General features: G+C 35.0%; 1 protein-coding gene across 3 annotated transcripts in view; it reads left to right on the top strand.

The window, feature by feature from the left end:
- Positions 1 to 18,697, top strand: part of SHOC1 (shortage in chiasmata 1) — a 124,406-nt gene extending 105,709 nt beyond the window's left edge. For all 3 annotated transcript variants that reach the window (XM_011740363.3, XM_071078157.1, XM_011740361.3), the window contains 7 exons: positions 788 to 899; positions 2,552 to 2,673; positions 4,744 to 4,837; positions 11,043 to 11,174; positions 11,457 to 11,606; positions 12,920 to 13,880; positions 18,564 to 18,697. In XM_011740363.3, coding sequence (XP_011738665.2) covers positions 788 to 899; positions 2,552 to 2,673; positions 4,744 to 4,837; positions 11,043 to 11,174; positions 11,457 to 11,606; positions 12,920 to 13,880; positions 18,564 to 18,664 — 1,672 coding nt within the window. In that variant the 3' untranslated portion in view covers positions 18,665 to 18,697. The remainder of the gene's footprint in view (positions 1 to 787; positions 900 to 2,551; positions 2,674 to 4,743; positions 4,838 to 11,042; positions 11,175 to 11,456; positions 11,607 to 12,919; positions 13,881 to 18,563) is intronic.
- Positions 18,698 to 18,928: the final 231 nt, after the last annotated feature.

Here is an 18,928-nt window from a genome sequence, read left to right as displayed (position 1 = left end):
GGTTTTAAATCTTTAGATCTAAGGTCATACCAACATTAGACGTTATCAAATCATGAAACACTTTATCATAACACACCAGTTGTCACAGTCATGTTGGACCTTGGGCTCCATATCAAGGAAGGATAATTGTACTGTTACCTTAGTTAAAATGCAGATGTATGTTCCATGCTTTTGTTTTTACATATTAAGGCTGTGGAGAATTCACAGAAAACTATGAGCTTATAAAAGCTAGTTAAGAGCATGATGGCATTTACCTGTAGTACCAGTCACTTAGGAGGCTGAGGTGGGAGGTTTGATTGAGCCCAGGAATTCAAGGCTACAGTTAGCCATGATAGTACCATTGTACTCCAGGCTGGGCAACAGATCTGTCTCTAAAAATAATAACAATATATAGTAATAAAATAAAAAGTGCTTAAAATGTAAGTCATTTTTAAGGAATAAAAAAAGGAAATTCTGATAAATGCAGAATATTTTAGTCCCATAATGTTTTGATTTCATGAATTATTATTTAAAGAGCTAGAAAAAATTGGTCAAAACATTTGTAATAGTGTTATGTGCAGTAACATTTAGCACAATGCCTAAGGCAACACACATCTCAGCTGATTTGTTTTATATACTGAATAAATCGTAACTTTATGCTTCAAATTTTATAAAGTAGAACAAATTGACATGTAAAAGAAAAAGCATAGAAATCCAAATAACTTAACATTCAGGAGGACACTACAACTTTTCTTAAATAATTTTATTAGCATTTCATTTTTTCACTCAAGAATATTGTATTTTACAGCTATAACATCTCACTAGTAGAGAGAGAATGCAGTGAGTCATTGAAACTCTTCGGAAGTTCAGAGCGTTATGTAGTGGTAACAGTTGATGAACACACTGCCATAATTTTGCAGGTAAAACTAGGTAGAAAAAATATAAACTAAAATAGATTAAAATATATAGCTATGTAATTTGTTATTATCTTTTCTGTAGGAAGCTTAACTATAATCTATTAGTAATTTCTTCTAAATTTTGCAAATGGGCCACAAGTGCTAAAATCATCACTGTGGAAAATGACTATAATCAAACTTCTCTGATGCCTTATGGCTTTTTAACATACTTTAAGAAGATAGGGCAAATAAAGAATATTTAATATTGTGTATTAACCTATTTTAAGTGTATTTATAGAATAATTATAGTATTGAAAGCTTTAAAAAAGCAATTTCCAGCCACTTTATTTATTACAAAGAGATAATATATTAATTGATGATTGATAATATTGAATTTCCAATCATTCATTGCATTTCCAATGTAAATAGGAGTTGTCTCTAAGTAAGCTAGTTTTTAGAGAGAGAATTTCTCTTCAAAAATTCATATAGTTTGGAATTTTCTATGTATAAATTCTTGGGTGAATCTCCCTGATACATTTGCTTGATTGGAAAACCAAATGAAAAGAAATTAATTTATTGGGGTGGGAGTAGGAGCAGAAACCAGGTTTGATGGTATGCAATATAAATTTTGCAATATATTAATGGCCAATATGTGTTTTGATAAGCAAATGTTATAGGAATTATATGATAGAAAAACACAACTCTATTAGAGATTTTTAAGAGATACTATGTCTTGTATATTTAAAGTTCTTAAACAATATTTTTCTGTTTGGCAAAACTGTTTGTTTGTTTTTAGAGATAGGGTCTCACACCATTGCCCAGCCTGGAGTGCAATGACACGATCATAGCTCACTGCAGCCTCGAACTCCTGGGCTAAAGTGATCCTCCTATCTCAGCCTCCCAAGTAGCTGGGACGACAGGCATGCTCCACCACACCCAGCTAATTTTTAAATTTTTTGTAGGGACAGCGTTGTGCTATGTTGCCCAGGGTGGTCTTGAACTCTTGGCTTCAAGTGATCCTCTCACTTCAGCCTCCCAAAGTGCTGGGATTATAAGCATGAGCTACCATGCCTGGCTGGCAAAACTGTTGTAGTCCAATTATATAACTTATTGTTAGAGGAAGGTCATTTTTTGAATTCCTTATCTATCAAAAATTACTTATGTTAAAGGAAAAGGAGATTCCATACCATTAGGTAGAGATTCCCAGAAAGTCCATTAACTGCTCCTTTCTTATCTCCCCTGAATAACCATGCAGTGTACATTATCTCATAGGTTTTAAACATGTTTTCTGTTGCCTTTGGAGTGACCAGATCCTAGTCCACAAAGGACTTGCATCCACAAAGGACTAGGATCTGGTTATTCCAAAGGCAATAGAAAATTGGACTAGCCTATGGAGTGCCAAACTAGGGGCACTCCATAGGCTACTTTCTTCAAAACTGGGACCTTGGGAGATTCAGGAGCCTTCCTTGCTGACGCTGTCATTAGGTGTTTTATGTCTACTGTAGCTTTTCTCCTACTACTTCCTGGACGATTTTAATTTTTCCATGAAATGGGGGCTCATACCCATGCCTCTTTTCAACTTATTTGTATGTCATAGATTCTTGAAATATGATAACATAATTTCATAATAACTGTTCAACCTAATGAATTTTTACATTTTCTTTATTTTCTGATAGGATCTAGAAGAATTGAATTGTGAGAAGGCATCAGACAATATCATTATGAGGCTGATGGCATTATCATTACAGTACAGATATTGTTGGATAATTTTATATACCAAAGAAACATTAAATTCAGAGTAGGTAAACATTTCTTCATCCAAAGTTATGTTTGTATTTCTTAAGCCTAAGTCCTCTTATTTGAATGGAAATAGCTATGCAATTTTCTGTGTGCTCATCTAGTTTGCTTTAAGTCAAGGATTCTCAAGTTGGAGGTATGATCACAGGAAAACAAATTTTGGAGATGATATATTTCCTTGGACATTCTATGAAAGCCATCCTCCCCTCCCCCATCTCACTAAGAATTGCTGCTTGAAGTATTTTATTATTTTGTAATTCTGGACTTGTCCGATTTCTGTCTAACTACTATACTAAATTTTTTGTGTACACTTGTTATCAGGTTGGTATAAGTTCGAATATAAGAGTCTAAATACCTTGGTTTTTATTCCTCCTTTTACTAACAAATCATCTCTAGCAAGTGATTTAGCCTGGTTTTACCCTTCTACCAGAACTGAAAAATAATAATTCCGGTCTAAAACCTTCATTTTGAAGAATAATAAAGGGTGTAAAACATTTTAAGCTTTGAACTTTCTTGTAAAGCATTTTAAGCTTTATCTGGAACTTGGACGTGTTCTTAGTAAATCACTGATTTGGAAATTTTTAAAAGTTGTTTTAGATTACTGTCTACCTATAGTTCTAGTAGTGCAATTGAGGTATAAGGGAGAATAAAAGGAGATTCAAACTTATTTTTACCCAGATTTTCATGAAAATAATTATCTAATACTCTGAGATAGTTTTATATTCAAGATGTAAACAGCAAATAAATATTCACAATCATATATTATAAAATATAACAATTTTCAGACCTCTAGATATCTCAGATTCATATTTTTAGAGAATGAGAACATTTAGGAAGTATCTTAATCAACTGACCAAATTAGGAAAACTGAAAATACAACAGAAATTGTTTGAATTACATTAGTGTTCATGCCATTAATTCTTGTTTGAGTGAGAGTGTCAGGGGTCCCTGAGACCATTCTGAGGTTTGATGGTTTGCTACAAGGACTCACAGAACTCAGTATATAGCTGTATTCATGGCTATAATTTATTACAGCGCAAGGTTACAATACAAAGGCCTATAATGCAAAGTCAGCAAAGGAAAAAAGCTCATGGGGCAAAGTCCAGAGGAAACTAGGAGGAAGCTTCTAAGAGTCCTCTCCTAGTAGAGTCATACAGGATGTGCTTAACTTCCTCAGCAACAAACTGTTACAACACTTGTAAAATTTTCTCTACCAGACCAGCTCATTAGAGACACAATGCCCAGGGTTTTTTTTTAAGGGCTGGTCAAGTAGGCACCCTCTGCCTGGCACTTAATCAAAGTTCTAGACTCTAAGAAGAAAAGCAGATGTTCAACAGAAACTACATTGTTTGTCAACAGTTTAGGCACAGTGTTCTTATCAGCTTCTCATGTGGAAAGAGCTAATCTGAGAAAGAATTCAAAACAGGAAAGAAGAGCCAAGAAATAAAGAGAGCCATTATCTTGATGGTATTGTTTGAGTCCCAGGATCCAACAATGGCTTCCTCTGGACTTCTTCATAATGTAAGCTAGTAATTTCCTCTTTGTTGCTTAGGGTACATAAAGTGGGTAAAGGTAGTAGAACTATCTACCCACAGTTCAGCACTTACATCTGACCTGCTTAGTAACCACAGAAGGAAAAGAGAAAGATGCATTTTCTAACAGTTTAGGGAACTCTGGGAGGATTCCATGTATCCTGGTTCTGGTCATGTGTCTATGTCTGAACCTGTTACTTTGACCGGGGGGATGGAGTATTCTAGTTGGCTAGGCTTTGGTCATAAAGCCATCCCTGGAGTCAGTAAAGGGATGGGTTAAGTTCGTCCCACAACACACAGCTCCCTTAACACACACACCCGTAGCATCCCCTAGATTTGACAGTATTATTAAAGAATGGAGATGGAGATGTTTTTTCAAGAGTACAGAGTGGAAAAAAACACACACAAATTTGCCACACTGGTGTTGTCTTAGCTAGGTTATTCTAAAAATATTATGAAATGTGGAAAATAAAATTAATTTTTAATAAATATAATCTAATATCAAATGAATAGAAATATAGTAATATAATTCTTTGTAGGTATCCACTTACAGAAAAGACACTTCATCACCTAGCACTGATTTATGCAGCTTTGGTTTCATTTGGGCTAAACTCTGAAGAACTGGATGTAAAGGTATTCTTTTCCTATGTGTTTCTTCATAAGTATTTTTTATAAACCAAAATTATACTCAAATTTAAGTGCCCAATGAGAAAAAAGTGTTAAGCAAATGAGTTAAAAACTGTTTAAAAGCTAAATAAAGAATAGTTTTCAAATTAATAAATATTTTATCATTATTCTATTCCAAAAGGCTTTAGTTTAATGAATTTAAAATCATATTTCGTCTCTTTATTACTACTCAGATGTTTTCTAAACATAGCAGGATATGAATAAAAATAAATATCCCTTGATTTAAAATGTTCCTTATGAAAGATGTACTAAGCTTGTATCTGCTGTAAATGGAACTCTTAAGACATATACTAGAGGTAATATATTGGTGATCTCTAATCATTCTCTTTCCTTGGTCCCCTTTTTCAGTGTCCCGCTCTGAAATTTAGACATTTGTCCAAGTTCAGGGCTCAGCACTGCTCCATTATCATATTACATTCTCTTCTTTATGAAATTAGAGATTTCCACAGATTTTGCTTTCATTTCTGAGTATAATTCTTAGTTTTCTTGACATTTCTTAAGGTCTGCACCTGTATTCTAGCAGACTACTGGGAATCTCCACGTGAATATCCAACAAGTACTTCAAACTCTACATGTCCAAAACACAGCTTCTCATCCTCCCACAAGCTTAGTTTATGGTATCATTATTCCAATTTATTTGGTAGCTAAATCTTCTTTTTAACTCTGCAGTGTCTCTAGAATATGTCTCTCCTTCTACTTCTGCTATTTCCCTAAATTCAGGTCTTTGTCACCTCACAGTTGGATTTTTAAAGTAGCTTCCTAACTAATATCCCTTTTCTACTCTTTCCCCACTTCAATCCATCACATATAGACACCAATTACATTCCCAAAATAAAGCTGTGAATATTTCACTCACTAGACTATAAGCTCCTTAAAGGTAAGGAAACATGTTTATTCATTTTTTTAATTCCTGGAACCTAGCACAATGCCGGGTACATAGTAGTCTCTTGATAAAAATTTGCTGTTGATTTGAATTTCTTGCTCAAAGACTGTCCATAGCTTCTACTTAAATCAACATAAAGTTCAAACTCAGCTGGATTCAAACTCTTCCACAATGTGGCCCTTAGCGATTCCTTCTTTAACATTATTGTACTCACTATTTACTGAATATGCCTCCATACTGTCACCTCTCAGCCTTTGCACAAACATGTCATTCTGGCCTGCCTTCCCCCAGGAATATTACTGCCCCATTCTCTTACCACTAACTGTCAGAGTTCTACCTGTCTTTCACTGCCCAGTTCAAACACTACCTATTTTAAGAAACTTGCCCCACATCATGCTACCTGACTTCAAACTATACTACAAGGCTACATTAACCAAAACAGCATGGTACTGGTACCAAAACAGAGATATAGACCAATGGAACAGAACAGAGCCCTCAGAAATAATATCACACATCTACAACCATCTGATCTTTGACAAACCTGACAAAAACAAGAAATGGGGAAAGGATTCCCTATTTAATAAATGGTGCTGGGAAAACTGGCTAGCCATATGTAGAAAGCTGAAACTGAATCTGTTCCTTACACCTTATACAAAAATTAATTCAAGATGGATTAAAGGCTTAAATGTTAGACCTAAAACCATAAAAACCCTGGAAGAAAACCTAGGCAATACCATTTAGGACATAGGCGTGGGCAAGGACTTCATGTTTAAAACACCAAAAGCAATGGCAACAAAAGCCGAAATTGACAAATGGAATCTAATTAAACTAAAGAGCTTCTGCACAGCAAAAGAAACTACCATCAGAGTGAACAGGCAACCTACAGAATGGGAGAAGATTTTTACAATCTACCCATCTGACAAAGGGCTAATATCCAGAATCTACAAAGAACTTAAACAAATTTACAAGAAAAAAGCAAACGACCCCATCAAAAGTGGGCAAAGGATAGGAACAGACACTTCTCAAACAAAGACATTTATGCAGCCAACAGACACATGAAAAAATGCTCATCATCGCTGACCATCAGAGAAATGCAAATCAAAACCACAATGAAATACCATCTCACACCAGTTAGAATGGCAGTCATTAAAAAGTCAGCAAACAACAGGTGTTGGAGAGGCTGTGGAGAAATAGGAACACTTTTACACTGTTGGTGGGACTGTAAACTAGTTCAACCATTGTGGAAGACAGTGTGGCGATTCCTCAAGGATCTAGAACTAGAAATATCATTTGACCCAGCCATCCCATTACTGGGTATATACCCAAAGGATTCTAAATCATGCTGCTATAAAGACACATGCACATGTATGTTTATTTGCTACTATTCATAGTAGCAAAGACTTGGAACCAACCCAAATGTCCATCAATGATAGACTGGATTAAGAAAATGTGGCATGGCCGGGCACGGTGGCTCATGCCTGTAATCCCAGCACTTTGGGAGGCTGAGGCGGGCAGATCACAAGGTCAGGAGATCCAGACCATCCTGACTAACACAGTGAAACCCCGTCTCTACTAAAAATATATAAAATTAGCGGAGCATGGTGGCAGGCACCTGTAGTCCCAGCTACTCGGGAGGCTGAGGCAGGAGAATGGTGTGAACCCGGGAGGCGAAGCTTGCAGTGAGCTGAGATTGCGCCACTGCACTCCAGCCTGGGCAACAGAGCAAGACTCTGTCTCAAAAGAAAAAAAAAAAAGAAAATGTGGCACATATACACCATGGAATACCATGCAGCCATAAAAGAGGATGAGTTCATGTCCGTTGTAGGGACATGGATGAAGCTGGAAACCATCATTCTGAGCAAACTATTGTAAGGACAGAAAACCAAACACTGCATGTTCTCACTCATAGATGGGAATCGAACAATGAGAACACTTGGACACAGGATGGGGAACATCACACACCGGGGACTGTCGTGGAGTGGGGGAAGGGAGAGGGATAGCATTAGGAGATATACCTAATGTAAATGACGAGTTAATGGGGGCAGCACTCCAATATGGCCCATGTATACATATGTAACAAACCTGCACGTTGTGCACATGTACCCTAGAACTTAAAGTATAATAATTAAAAAAGAAAGAAAGAAACTTGCCCCAGTCCTACTCTCTCAGGATACATCTCTCCTTCCATTCTCCTGCTAATACTTCATATCTTTATTATAGTATGGGGATATTTATTCATATATCTTCCACCCTGAAGGGTAAGAATGAGGTTCTTTTTATTTGTAAAACCTAGCAGCTAGCATAGTGCTTTGCACAAAGCAAAAACATTCAATAAATGTCTACTAAGTGGAATTCAATCAAAGTACCGCTTGCTAAGAAAATCAACAAATGATCTGTTTGAACTGGAATTCCAGATAATTTTGTTTCTGTGCTGCATACTAAACAAAAATAAAATTCTTAGAAAAGTTACCTAAATAAGTGAATGACAAATGTAAATTTGTCTCTAGTGAGGTCTTACCACTTATTTAGCCTCTTCTCTTCCCAGCTCAGGGTAAACCATTATGGGCAAAATATGCTTTAGAAAAACTTTTTCCTCTATACAGGGGGCATATGATATCAGTGAATGATCCTATATTCAAGTACAGTCACATGGCCCAGGAAGGGCATGATCCAAAGAAGGCATTTGGGGATGAAATAGGAGTACTGCGTAGGAGCAATCCATTCCAAACAAGTCTGTTTCCATCCGGATCAAACTATTCTAAAAGCTTTTCAGGTTTTACATAATAATCTAAAAAGCAGGTCATTTTTTCAATGGATGTTGAGAGGCAACTGCGGTCAATTTGCTCTTACTCTATTATCAGTATGTCCTCAGTACTCATAAGCCTCCTGTTTTCCTGACTTGATGACTGCTGTATTAAAGGAGGCTCCCTGGACTCATACTATTTTAGAACATATTGTTGCTTTACCTTACTTTATTTAGTAGCATGGCTTTTGATCTCTTAGATCACATCAGGACCATTAGCACCTTTTCATTTTCAGGCATCTGAAGGACCTGCAAATCAAGGAAGTATTAGGAAGTTTAAGAATATTTTCTTAAATTAAAAGAAAATACTGCCTGTAATCCCAGCACTTTGGGAGGCCAAGACGGGTGGATCACGAGGTCAGGAGATCGAGACCATCCTGGCTAACACGGTGAAACCCCATCTCTACTAAAAAAAAAAAAAAAAATACAAAAAACTAGCCAGGCGAGATGGCAGGCGCCTGTAGTCCCAGCTACTCGGGAGGCTGAGGCAGGAGAATGGCGTAAACCCGGGAGGCAGAGCTTGCAGTGAGCTGAGATCCAGCCACGGCACTCCAGCCTGGGCCACAGAGCGAGACTCCGTCTCAAAAAAAAAAAAAAAAAAAGAAAATACTGCTAGTAGTGTTATGCTAAGTGTTATTCCAATTTTTTAAAAGTTCTGTAATTTTCTTATGAACCGTCTTTGTAAGAAAATGCATAAATACACACGTGCAAAATTTTTCAAACAAATTAAGGAGGTTCCTGAATTCCCAAATCTAGCCATGTGCCCCAGAATTCCTGCCCTAATAAATTAATCATCATTACCACCATCATAAAATTATGGCTTTTAACCCTTTTCCCATTTGCCCTGAGAATCCTTGCCAGCCAGGCTTGTTGCTGCAGTGTTTACCCCGAGATAACTTTGCCACGCAATATCTCGTTTTTATTATTATTTTTGCATACTCTAGTATATCAAGTTAGGAAACAAAAGACATCTTTCTATTTATAGCATTCTATTTTTAGTAGTGGTATTTCCATTACAAAATATAGTAATTCTCAATCCCTGAAAACGTCAAATCCTAGAAAACATAGCATTCCTACTTGTGACGTTAACATCATTCTCAAACAGTTGTTGGCTGAAGAGTCCATTGATGAATCTGATTTTTCTGAAATAGAAAATTCTCATGATTCAGATGATTCTGATGTTAGTTCTGTTTAGAAATAACTCCAAGCACAGTTTTTATATTTTATTTTCACATCAAAAATCAGTCAGATTTGCTTCAGCCTCAAAGAGCATGTTTATGTAAAATTAAATGAGTGCTGCACTTTTTTTTCCTAAATGGGAAAAGGGTTAAAATAAAGTTTATATATTTAAATGAAAGTGTCATATCTTCTCAAAACATCCAAAACTAGCAATTAAGTACATTTGGAATTGAACAATGTATTTCTGTGTACTCTCCCTATATAATGTCATTTAAAGAAAATCCTTTAAAATGCATGTACTCCCTAGGTGTGTACTAACCGTTTTGTATTTGTTATTCTTATAAAAGGGAAAAAAATCATAATTATTTTGTGAGATTTCTATGGTTTACTAAATTTCCACTATGGTACAGGATATTTATATTTCCAAGATAGGATTATTTGGGGCAGTATTTCTCTGTTCACATTAAACTGCTAACTCATGAACTATCTTTCCTTCAATCAAATTTAAAAGATGAAGAAGAAAAGAAAGAAATGAAAGCAGAAGAAGAAGGCTGACATTTCAGAAGAGAGAAGGGAATGGAGGAAAACGGTGTCAGACAGGAAACAGAGGATATTATGAAATTATTTTTTCTTTACTTTTTCTCTTACTACTGTACTAATGGGAAAAATATTTTTTAGAATTGTGTAATATACAGAAACACCACATTTTTGGTAGGGGTATCTTAGAATCAGTAAGCCAATATTAGATGAGCAATTCCCAAAATGCTGGGAATGACTACTCTAAATCAAAACCTTATTTTTTCTTTTTTGAATACAAGATCAAATTCATTTATAAGTATCCTTATTTTTGAACTTTGTCTTTGAAAAATCTTGCACTATATTTTTAAAATTCTTATTTTAACTGAAAACTATTAGGTTTAACTTTTGGAAACAGCAAAATAGTAATATTACTAGTGATATTCAAATTGCTGATTTTTCTAATATAGTTGAAATATAACACTATATTTTAATGACTCTATTACTAAATGCCAAATGAAATGAAAATGATTTTGTTCCAAAAGTTAAAAATACAAGGATATCACATTTAAATAAGGAAGGAAAATTGGTTGTCCTCATAAATAAAATGTCCTGGATGTAGGATTAACCAACAGTTTCTATCTAAAATAGTGTTAAAGATTAGAATCTGCTGTTGTTTAATTTTATCTTCTAATTACAAACTATTTTTTTAAATATTATATTTTGCTTCCTAGTATTTCCTATAATCTAATATAAAAAAATTTTTTTAGCTTGTAATTGCCCCAGGAGTAGAAGCAACTGCCTTGATAATTCGACAAATTGCTGACCACAATTTAATGACCTCAAAGAGAGATCCTCATGAATGGTTGGATAAATCCTGGCTTGAAGTTTCACCATCTGAGGTATATTTTCTAAATGTATAAATTAGATATTTGCAAAACAAATATAAAAACCTGTATTTGAATTTACTTTCTGGTAACATTTTTCCCCCAAATGTCTCAAATTGAGTCGTAGGTACAATGACAAAAATTTTAATCTGCTGCAATGAGTAAAATAAAATGGATCACTTTCGAAAGACTACTGACTATTTCTTAAACTCTTTTCTAGGAAGAAATGTACGTACTTGTAGAATAAAATGGATCACTTTCAAAAGACTACTGACTATTTCTTAAACTATTTTCTAGGAAGAAATGTACTTACTTGATTTTCCATGTGTTAACCCACTGGTGGCTCAGCTCATGCTAAATAAAGGACCTTCACTGCATTGGATATTATTAGCAACTCTGTGTCAACTTCAGGAACTCCTACCTGAAGTCCCAGAAAAAGTGTTAAAGGTTAGTTATTTGAGATCTGTATTATGATAGGAATTTATTTCCTTTCTATTTGAGTATCTATTCTTACAATAGGATTTTTTAAATGAAGGTATACAAATTTAATTGTTTTGGACTTCAAATAGCAAAGAAATAATTTACTTGAGCTAAATTTCATACAGACTTTCATTAGCTATCAATTATACATTTTATTTTATTTTATTTTATTTTTTATTTATTTATTGTTTTTGAGACAGAGTTTCACTCTTGTTGCCCAGGCTGGAGTGCAATGGTGCAATCTCAGCTCACTGCAACCTCCACCTCCCAGGTTCAAGAGATTTTCCTGCCTCAGCCTCCCAAGGAGCTGGGATTATAGGCATACACCACCATGCCCGGCTAATTTTGAAATTTTTTTTTTTTAGTAGAGATGGGGTTTCACCATGTTGGTCAGTCTGGTCTCGAACTCCTGACCTCAGGTGATCCACCCACTTTGGCCTCCCAAAGTGCTGGGATTACAGTATTTTGTCACCTAGGCTGGAGTGCAGTGGCTTGATCTCAGCTCACTACAATCTCCACTTCCTGGATTCAAGCGATTCTCGTGCCTCAGCCTCCCGACCAGCTGGGACTGCAGGTGTGCACCACCATACCTGGCTAAGTTTCATACTTTTAGTGGAGACAGAGTTTCACCATGTTGGCCAGGCTGGTTTTGAACTTCTGACCTCAGGTGATCTAACAGCCTTGGCCTCCCAAAATGCTAGGATTACAGGCATGAGCCATAAACCTCAGCCTATATTATACATTCTAAAGCTATTTTATACAGATAAATTCAATATAATCAGCTTTAAATCATTTTGGAATATTGTGCTCACAGAAAATTCAATTATATACCCTATTCACATGTATTTACATTACCTCTTCCAAACAGTCCTAACACACACTTCATTGTAGCTGTAAAGATAACTTTAGCCTTACTGGTAATATTTTAGAATTCTTATCAAGGAAATAGTATTCATGTATAAGATAATAGTATTCTTATCAAGGAAATAGTATACATGTAGAATTGTATAACTAAAAATTCTATTGTATTTGCTGTGAGCTTAAAATTGTTCTGAAAAATAGACTATTAAAAATCTATTACAAGTGATTAGAAAATATGTATGAATTACAATGAGTTTTTCTTTTAATAGAACCTAATGATTTCACGTTGTTAATACCTGGATCAATGTAATATCTATGAATAGACTACTTATTTATATTTTGCCTTCTTTCCATATAGATAAGCATCATTATTCATATTTACTAAACTGATGTTTGCATTATATTAATTCATTTTTTAGCATTTTTGTAGCATCACTTCCCTATTCAAGATTAGTTCTTCTTCTGTAACAAAATCACCACAAATTTCATCACCTCAGGACAATAGGAATCAGATTAGTACCTCGTCTTCTCGGAGTTCAGCTTCTGATTTAGATTCTGTCATTCAAGAACATAATGAATATTATCAGTATTTAGGATTAGGAGAGACAGTGCAGGAAGACAAAACCACCACTTTGAATGACAATTCTTCCATTATGGAACTAAAAGAAATCTCAGGTTTTTTACCACTTGTGACTTCATATAATCAGACCAGCTACTGGAAAGACTCTAGTTGTAAACCTAATATAGTGCAGAATACTCCTTTTCTAATTAATATAGAATCAAGGAGACCGGCTTATAACTCCTTTCTAAACCACAGTGATTCAGAGTCAGATGTCTTTTCTTTGGGTCTAACACAAATGAACTGTGAAACTATAAAATCACCAAGTGACGCTCAGAAGAGAGTGTCAATTGTCCCCCGTTTTATAAATTCTCAGAAAAGGAGAACACATGAAGCAAAAGGTTTCATAAATAAAGAAGTATCTGACCCTATCTTTTCACTAGAGGGCTCTCATTCTCCTCTTCATTGGAACTTAAAGAAAACTATATGGGAACAAGAGAATCACCCGTTCAACTTACAATATGGTGCAGAGCAGACTACATGTAACAAATCGTACTCTCAGAAAGGTAATTTATTCACTGATCAGCAAAAATGTCTATCAGATGAGTTCGAAGGCCTCACATGTGAAAGTTCAAATGATGAGACTTTCTGGAGAGAATTACCATCTGTCCCCAGTTTGGATTTATTTTGTGCTTCTGATTCTAATGCAAATCAAAAAGAATTCAACAGCCTTTATTTCTACCAAAGAGCTGGAAAAAGTTTAGGACAGAAAAGGCATCCTGAATCTTCATTTAACTCAGGAGACAAGGAATCATTAACAGGTAACACGATCCAATAGTTGATAAAACTACTCTCAAATTTAATTTTAAAAGAGAAAACCATCTCCAAATTTAACCTTTTTTTTTGTTTTAATTACTACACTTAAAAAACTTCTCTAATAACTGTTGAGTAAAAGAGAAACTCTAAACTCTAAAATAAATGCAAAGAAAATATACTGTGTTAAATTCTTATAGCCTTAAGTGAACTAAGCATTCAACTTAAGAAGTTAAAAATAAAAGCAGTGCAACTCTAAGTAAAGCAGGAGACTAAAATCAACAAAGATTAAACAGAGGAATCAGTGAATTAGAAAATTAACCTCTTTGTGGGGTAGGTATATTTAATTGAACATTTATTAACAGAGCCTAATTAGGTGCCAGTCTCTATTCTAAGTCCTTTATTGGATTATTTACTTTAATCCTAACAATTCTATTAAATAGGCACTATTATTAGCTCCATTCTGGTGGAAGTTTTTGAGTTGTCTGAACATTTAAGCTTATCAAATTTTTAAAAGAACAATTTAATTTTCTTATTTCTAGTGATTCTAGCTTTTCTTTCAGTGTCATTTCGTATTACATTGGCCCAAGCATCTAAAACAAAATATTAAGTTCTAACGGCCATACAAAGGTGGCCTTCCCCAGGATAGGAGAAAAAGGGGAGGCCAGAGGGAAGCTGAAGTTTCAAACTTCTTTTTTTCATAGGTTTTTTTGTGAGGCCTGAGAGGGGCCAGGAAAATCTTGTATTCTTTGTTTTGTTTTAAAAAGACCTCCCAGATTTTATAAGCTCCAGGACTTGTAATACTTGGATTTGCTCTAGTTTAATAGTTACAACTTGTTTTGTTCCTCACTTTAATGGGAAGTATTCTGTGTCTAGTCTTGTAAAAACTTCTGTGAAAAATAGATGCCAAATTTTATCCAAACTCATTTTAGTACATATTGGGAAAAATCAAATGTGTTTTCTCTATTGACCTATTCATGTCAAAGATTATATTCACAGGTTTACTAGTATTAAATTATCTTTGCCATTTCTGTGATAAACATAACTGGTTTTTGAGGGATGATTCTTTATTTTTTAAATTTTTATATTTTTGTTTTATTTAATATTTCATGCTACCTTGTCTAAGAGATTTTTTTTTTTTTTGTAAGACAGGGTCTCCCTCTGTGGCCCAGGCTGGAGTGCAGTGGCATGATCGGCTCACTGCCACCCCTACCTTTCGGGCTCAAGCGATCCTCCCGTCTTAGCCACCCAAGTAGCTGGGATTACAGGCACACACCACCATGCCTGGCTAATTTGTTGCTATTTTTAGTAGAGACAGGGTTTTGTTATGTTGTCCAGGCTGGTCTCGAACTCCTGGGCTTAAGCGATCTACCCGCCTTGGTCTCCCACAGTGCTGGGATTACAGGAGTGAGCCACTGGGCCCGGCCTAAGAGATTCTTTTAACATGCTGTTAAATACGGTAGCTAATATTTATTTATGATTTTCATGTCCACATTCATGATATTAGATTGTGTTCTTTATTTGTGCCTTATCACATTTTGACATAAAGGTTATGCTAACTTCATAAACTGGATGAAAATTTCATATTTTTCTACTCTGAAACAAAATATGCATGTGAATTACTATATGTTCTTGAACACAGGGCACTCCAGTATATAACCTCCCATTTTTCAATGAGAAGACCCAGAAGTCGTTTTTAAATAAATTCTAACATTAAATATTAGAAAAAGCTTAAAGCTTATAGGTATATGAGTAGAATGGTCAAACATCTACCTATATTTTAATTCATTAATTTAGTTATATATTTTTAAATCACATACTCCATAAAATAATGTCAATTTAGAAACATTAATTTCTTCCAGTTTCCAAGTTATTTCCATGAGATAATTTTATTCAAACATTTCACATGACTCTTTGATACTAATATCTACATTCAATATGACAAATTTTATTTAACTGGTTTTCCATAGTACATCATTACCTCCAAATACATTGCTTAAGATACAACACTTTTTGAATTAATATTGGCACAGCCCTGGAAAATTTATCCAAAGCCATTAGCATAACCCATAACCTCAAGATAATTTTCCATTTGTCCTGAAGTGTATATATGGGATCTCCATGATATAATTGCTTACTACATTGCTTTATTTTTATTTTTTGCCATGTCTGTTTAACAAAATACATTGCTTTTAAAACTTATTATTATTATCATTATTATTGACAGAGTCTTGCTGTGTCACCCAGGCTGAATCATCCTTCCTCAACCTCTTGAGTAGCTGGGACGAAAGGCACGCACCATCACACCCAGCTAATTTTTGTATTTTTTATAAAGGCAAGGTCTTGCCATGTTGCCCAGTCTGGTCTCAAACTCTTGGGCTCAAGCAATCAGCCTGCCTCAGCCTTCGAAAGTGCTGGGATTACAGGTGTGAACTACTGCACTCCACCCTGCCTTTTAAACTTTTAAATAATGGTACCCTAACTCATGCAATTATGAGATTATATCCCCAGGGATAATTATTAAAACTGTTTCATAATTTTTAGTTTTCCATTTTACTGAGTTCATAATCAGCCTCTGTAAGTATCCAAATCTGGAATTTTTCACGTAAATGTATCATATATAAAAAAGTCATATAAGGTAAGTTCTTACATGATCACCAGCTATCATTCATCAGGGCTTAGAATAAATTTCACATTACAGCTGTGGGTCAAGGATCAAGCTCATGAGGGAAAACTTAAAAGCAAGAGTATTAAAAATGGCATATTAAAGACTCTGGAATGGCAGCTGAATATGAGCTACTAATACTATTTTTAAATATGGTATTCTAATTTTTATTTTTTTCTTATTGATCTATTATAAATTTTTTCTTTGAGCCAAGAGTGGGGTTTTTCTCATGTTGTTGGGGTTTTTTTGAACTTTTGTTATTTCTGACAACTGCATTGTTGTCAGTTTATTATTTACTCCTTCCATTCATTAATGATGATTCTTTATCCAACTTGGCAAGGATGTAGTGAATTTTGCTTATAATGTCCAAAATGCTGGTAATCTCTTCAAAACTGTTTTCATCTGTGAATGTACTTGGGCTACTTTGTATTGGTTAACTGGAAATTTGTGTGTGCTTTCTAATTGAACACGTGGATACTAATATAGGGATAACTATATATGGATATCCATATATAAATAATATATGGATAATAAATTGGAGTTATTAAATAGGTGCAAAATATACATTCATTTCATGGGAAAGCTTCCTGGCAGCTATAGAAAAAGAAATTTAAGCGTTTTTAGAAATTTTAGAATTGGCTGTGAGAGATTGATATCCAGAAAAAAACATTGTTTCTATCACATTGGTAGCTTAAAATCAGCCATGGTGGGGGTCTTCATATCAGAAAAATTGGCAGATGCTACAAATCAGGCCTTTCCTTGTTTCCCCCACACCACCCCGAGAGCTGGTTGTTAAACATTTACCAGCATGCTACTGATAGTCCAGGTTCTCCCACAGCTCTACAGCGAAGGACCAAGGTCCTGTCATCATTAATATTCCCTGTATTTCATCTAATTGTTTACTTAAGGATTCTTTAGCTCCTCAGTTAGAGTTAAAGATTTGTTTCCCAGACATGCCTTTAAAGACATGAATTTATAGATTCCTAAACACATAACCTCTCCCTGAAAAGAAATATGTCCCTAGTGAAAATGGTATTCCCTAGAGGGTATATGTTCATGAGAAGAAAATTAGCCCAAGTGAGAAAAAGCTGCAGTCAGGAATAGAAGGGCAAACCAGGAAAAAAAAAAAAAAAGAATTAAAAAAAAAAAAAAAACGGACAGAATTGTATACACTTGCACCACAAAAATGGATACAAGGTACACGGAGACCAGGCAATATGTCTTTGTTTTAGGTTCAAAGTCTGTCAAAATGAGCCTCTAATTTATATCCTAATTAATGAGGACTTATTGGAAACGTTCAGGAATTAGGAAGCCCTGCCTGAGTTGCTTCCCAAACCATTTTGGATCGTTTTTACTTAAAAGTGTTAAAATTAGAAGAGAACTTAGAGATTACGTATTATAACTTTTCATTTCACAGAAGAGAAAATTGAAATCCAGGGAGATTTAACTACTTGTACAAGGCATGAGCATAAAAATATATGCATTTATCACTAATTTTTAATACCGGGCCATTAGGTTCAGAGGCATTTATGTTAAAAACACACTTTTTAATAGTTATTATTTTATCCCTGTTGGGAAATTTTGACACTTTGTAGATGATGATGAAGACACAAAACCCATTTGAACAGTGAGGAAAACATACCTATACTTCAGCCGGGCGTGTTGGCTCACACCTGTAATCCCAGCACTCTGAATGGCCGAGGCGGGTGGATCACCTGAGGTCAGGAGTTTGAGACTAGCCTGCCCAACATGGCAAAACGTGTCTCTACTAAAAATACAAAAAATTAGCCAGGCGTGATTGCAGGTGCCTGTAATCCCAGCTACCCGGGAGGCTGAGGGAGGAGAATCGCTTGAACTCAGGAGGCAGAGGTTGCAGTGAGCCAAGATTGTGCCACTACACTCCAGCCTGGGTGACAAGGGCAAAATTCTGTCTCAAAAAAAAAAAAAGAAAAGAAAGGAAAAGAAAAAAACCTATACTTTACTATTGTAAGCAATAAAATGGTTTTCCTTTTTCTCCTTTTAACAGGTTTTATGTACTCACAAGTACCACAATTCAAAAAACGACGTCTAGCCTATGAAAAAGTCCCGGGTAGAGTTGATGGGCAGACTCGGCTGAGGTTTTTTTGAAGCAGGAGAAGAGCAATGTTACATGCAATATTGTACTGTTTTTGATGCTAATCCACTAGCAAAATTATTTAGATTTGCTTATACACTAAAGAAAATGCGATTATTCATACATGTCTCAGTGTTTCTGTATTAAATATTCATAATATGTATTCTGCCCTATGGTTTGCATCTTTGTAAGTTAAACATTCTAATTTATCAATTAGTAGAATAATTATCATAAGATTCAAAATGTCTTCCAGACACCCCTACACACAAGCCATTTAA

Source organism: Macaca nemestrina, chromosome 14 (assembly GCF_043159975.1).
Source record: "Macaca nemestrina isolate mMacNem1 chromosome 14, mMacNem.hap1, whole genome shotgun sequence".
Classification (NCBI taxonomy): Eukaryota; Metazoa; Chordata; class Mammalia; order Primates; family Cercopithecidae; genus Macaca; species Macaca nemestrina.
The sequence above is the reverse complement of the archived record's forward strand: the minus strand, read 5'-3'. Positions and strand labels throughout refer to the sequence as shown.